The sequence below is a fragment of the Gossypium hirsutum genome, chromosome A06 (genome assembly GCF_007990345.1).
Source record: "Gossypium hirsutum isolate 1008001.06 chromosome A06, Gossypium_hirsutum_v2.1, whole genome shotgun sequence".
NCBI lineage: Eukaryota > Viridiplantae > Streptophyta > Magnoliopsida > Malvales > Malvaceae > Gossypium > Gossypium hirsutum.
Window position 1 is genome coordinate 41,320,793 of NC_053429.1, and position 4,403 is coordinate 41,325,195.

The following is a 4,403-nucleotide window of genomic DNA, read 5'->3' on the forward strand; positions in this document are numbered from 1 at the left end:
TAATACGTTCATTCATCTTTAATTTCTATTCTGCTTAGCCTCTCTAATTTTTCTTGCTGTAACTTATGCAACCTGAGAATGAAATTTGGCTCATTTATAACCTAAGGCCAAACATGAACTACTGTAGAAAAAGAGCGTCGACGTGGGAGCTTTTTTAATCAATTTTACTGACAGTGCATCCTGCTTAAAGCTTTTTTGACACTATTTGTTCATAACTGTCTTCTCAAAATTATTTTTCAGGAACTACTGTAGAAAAATAGCGTCCACGTGAGAGTTTTTCAGTAATTTTGCTCACAGTGCATCCTAGTTGAAGCGTTTTTGGCACTATTTGTTCAGAAACTTCTTCTCAAAATTATTTTTTCAGGAATTACTATAGAAAAAGAGCGTCCACGTGAGAGCTTTTTTCAATAATTTTACTAACAGTGCATCCTACCTGAAGCATTTTTCACACTATTTGTTCAGAGTCGTATTCTCAAAATTATTTTTTCAGGAACTACTGTGGAAAAAAAAATCCTTATTGTCAATAAAATTTTCCCTAAACCCTAAACTTAAATACAATATTATTTTAAAAAATAAACCCTAATTTAATTAATTTTCTTAAAAAATACTAAACCTTAATTTAATTAATTTATTTTAAACCCATAAACCCTAATTTAATTAATTTTAAAAAATAAATCCTGATTTATTTTTTAAAATTCCTAAAACCCAAAACTCTAAATTATTTTAACAAAACCCTAAACCCTACAAACCTAAGCCTAAATTATTTTATCAAAACCCTAACCCTAAAAACCCTAAGGACTAAACATGCAAAAAGCCTTAACCTAGAAAAAACACAGAGCAAAACGCGCCCCTAGGGGAGTGATTTCGTCACGTTAGTAAAGCGCGTCCACGTCAGCGCCTTTTGTGTTGACATGGCAAAATTGCTCCCCAAGGGCGCATTTTGCTGAAATTTCACCCTAAAATGCTTCTACGTGCACACATTTTGTCAAAATCAGCTATTTTCGATAAATAATGCAGAAATTAATCCATTTCCATAAATATACTTGAAAATATGTCTTTATAGGTAAATTAGTCTATAAATCATTTAAATAAATCTAATTATCGAAAATCGACCCGCATAATGAAATAAACTAAGTTAACCACTGAACCTGCCTAAACTCATCTACTTAACCCTAAACCAGAATTCAATTCTTTTGGACAATCATGCCCTTAAAGAAATATCGACATATATGCTTTAAGTCAAAGTCTTCGTCAACTATTCTAATGACTAGGGAGACATCAGTTGCTCTTTTTAAAATTTTAATTTGGTTAATATATGCTTTAACTTCTTATACTATTTAAACATTTGAAATTTAGTCCTTTATTGGTATTTTCAAAATTTTAATTTTTCTATATTTTGAATATAAAAATGTAAGCTGAATTGTTAAGAAGAGTTAACTTCTTCAGTTCAATACAAGTATATTATAATACCATTTTTATTATATGATACTTAAGTAAATATTTTCTATTTCAAAATTTTACACTAGTAAATTTAACAACAAAAATAAAATCAACACTTGACCTAAATATCAAAATCCAAAAAGCAAAGAAATTAAAAATAGAGAGACTAAATTATAAATGCAAGAGGATACAAGGACTTAGAGCACATTTTAACCTTTCTTAATTTAATTTTATTTTAAGATAAAAAACTCTGTTTTGGGGACTTCCATTGGAACCGCATTTGATTTCAGCAGTTTAACGTTGGCAGCAGATTCTCTCTTTCAGTTCCATCTATCATAATCGCATGGTAATTCCCTTTTCCTTCTGTTTTGTCCCCAAATTCAATCAAATATTGCTTGTAAAAATTCATTTTCTTGCCTCTTTAAACTAGGGTTTCGTTAAGCGTTTCCTTTTCAATACAGAATAGGGCACACAGCTCTTGAAACCGAGCAAATTGCAGCTATTTTCTTTTTATTACTTAAAGATTGAATATTTCTTTGCTAGGAACTAATGTTGGTTTATTAATTCTTTCCCCGCGTTATAATTACGCTCAAACTTATTTTAGTATTAGTGATTTTTTCCCCTAATTGCCTATGTGTTATTTTGTTTGGGAATTTAGGCAAACAAGCACACCATTGTTTTGATGCAAACTTCACAGAACAGATCAACGAGAACATTTATGGATTACTCTTCCGTAACTCAAGCCATGGATGGTATCTTTTCGTTTATTTTTGCTTACAGTGTCTTGCTTTTTGTTGTTTGTTATTAGAGCTATCAATTGCACGGGTTGGGTTGGTTTTGGACTGGATCAATCAGGATAGGGTCAAACTCAAATTTTAGGTTTGGTCATTTCATGTTCAGGCTGATTTGGGTTTGAGGGTCGGGTGATTTGGTTTCAGATTTGGATTAGTTTTGGGTTTGATTAATTCAAGTTTAGGTTGGACAGCTTTGGGTTATTAACTTTTTATGATCAAATCGGATTGGATTTGGTTCTGGTTTGGATTAATCGGGTTTGTGTCAAAATTGACGGTGTATTTGTTGTCTTAAATGTTTGTTTTGGATGACTGCTGCTATGATTTTTAAGTTCATACTTCATTAGTTTGTTCTTGAAAACAGATTCTAGTACAGGGAGTGGACTGTTCCTTTTGGAGATTATGCATATGTTTGAAGTGATCCTTAGATTTAATTATGCATGTGTTTTTCGAATTACTGGTTCCAAATGATTGGACAAGCTTTACAGTTTTATAATATTTGACGTGTGAAGGTATATGTGGACTATATGAAAGGAAACTTAAGGAGCTAAATCCAGCAACAAGAAACATCACATATGACATTGTTGATCTTTACAATTTTATTGATGGCCTTGCAGATATGAGTGCCCTTGTGTATGTCTTTCAATCTTTTTTTTTCGTACACCCTTTTCTCTTTGAACATTATCATCTATCTTATGTAATATTTCATGTTTACTCAGTCATGTGTTGATCAAGTGTCTTAAAAACTGTCTATTAAAGGCATGATTTTTCATTGTAGAACCTGAACCCTGAGGAATAAGCATGTATTTTGAGTCCATGAGTCACCGTAGAAAAGTTGCCTTTTCTGCTGAAACTCAAATGTGTTTTCAAATGAATTTCATTAACTTATAACAATAGAATTGCCCTTGGACTACCCAAGGCTCAGGGAAATGAATGTGGCTGATGGACACTCGTATTTTCTTTAGATACCGAGAAAGATTGAATCACCATGTATTGAAACATGAGTGCGGTTATACATGAATGGGAGATGGTGTCTAGCATTTAGACGTTGGTTTGTAGGGATCTGGACTCTGGGCTATTTGATCAGGTGGAACCATGTAGTTCCCATGTATCCTATGAGAAACCGAATAGGTTATAGGTTGCAATCAATGGGTTTTCCAAGTCCATTTATTGCATGCAACTTTCTACAGTGAGTCGGTGACTCATGGACTCAAAATAGAAACTATTCAAGGCTCAAGGAAATGGATGTGGCTGATGGACAATCTGTATTTTCTTTAGATACTAAGAAAGATCCAATCACCATGTATTGAAACATGAGTGCAGTTACACATGAATGGGAGAGGTTGTCTAGGATTTAGTCGTCAGTTTGTGGGGGTCTGGACTCTGGGCTGTTTGATCTGGTGGAACCATGTGGTTGTATCCTATGAGAAGCTGAATAGGCTGCAACCAATGGTTTTGCCGAGTCCATTTATTGCATGCAATCTTCTTGTTATTCCATTGGCAAGATAACAGGTTTTATTGTTTATTTCTTGCTTGCAGCTATGATCACAGTATTCAAGCATATTTGCCTTATGACAGGCAATGGATTAAACAGAAAGTGTTTCAACACCTTAAAAAGTTGGCACATTAAACCTTTTTCAGTAAAAGAGAATTTAATTAGGGAAAAAACATGTACGAAGTGCAGAAGACCTCATGTGATAATTGTGCTGTTGTTTCCCTCACTTTTTAGAACCATTGCAGCTTTCTCCAGGGTTTCCATAAATAGAATGTTGTAATATAAGCAAAAATACAAATTATGGAGGAAGCTTGAGCTTGTATAATCGTACAATGTTTGGCTGCTTGGTTTGATTATGTGATGGTCCTTGACAGTGTCTCATTAACCTTAGCATATGGATGCTTGATTGCTTGATAGTAAACATGCCAATTGTGTGGGTCAGGCAGGTTTTGTGTCAGGGTTGGATCAGTCAATTTGGGTTATTTCAGTTCGGATCACTTTTGGGGTTCGGGCTTGAGGCTTTGCTTTCTTGGTCAGGTCATTACTTGGAACGGATTATTTAAGGCATTTGGTTGTTTTGGGTTGGTGTTATTTTGGGTTCATAATAATTCAGGTTAGTTGACTTTTTATGGTTAAATCACTTTGGATTGGATTTTGAATTAATTGGATTTTGAATT

The 4,403-nt window shown here is 33.6% G+C and overlaps 1 protein-coding gene across 1 annotated transcript; it reads left to right on the forward strand.

The window, feature by feature from the left end:
* Positions 1-1,600: 1,600 nt before the first annotated feature.
* LOC107961745 (enhancer of rudimentary homolog) lies at positions 1,601-4,107 on the forward strand. The gene is made up of 4 exons (XM_016897845.2): positions 1,601-1,786; positions 2,099-2,192; positions 2,744-2,864; positions 3,771-4,107. The coding sequence occupies exons 1-4, from the start codon at positions 1,784-1,786 to the stop codon at positions 3,859-3,861; spliced, it is 309 nt and encodes a 102-aa protein (XP_016753334.1). The 5' UTR covers positions 1,601-1,783; the 3' UTR covers positions 3,862-4,107.
* Positions 4,108-4,403: the final 296 nt, after the last annotated feature.

What these genes read in the sequence shown, in the direction of transcription:
- LOC107961745 (XM_016897845.2), top strand. An exon ending in CGTAACTCAAGCCATGGATG is followed by an intron (nt 2,193 to 2,743) that starts GTATCTTTTCGT and finishes TGACGTGTGAAG; the next exon opens with GTATATGTGGACTATATGAA. An exon ending in GCAGATATGAGTGCCCTTGT is followed by an intron (nt 2,865 to 3,770) that starts GTATGTCTTTCA and finishes TCTTGCTTGCAG; the next exon opens with CTATGATCACAGTATTCAAG.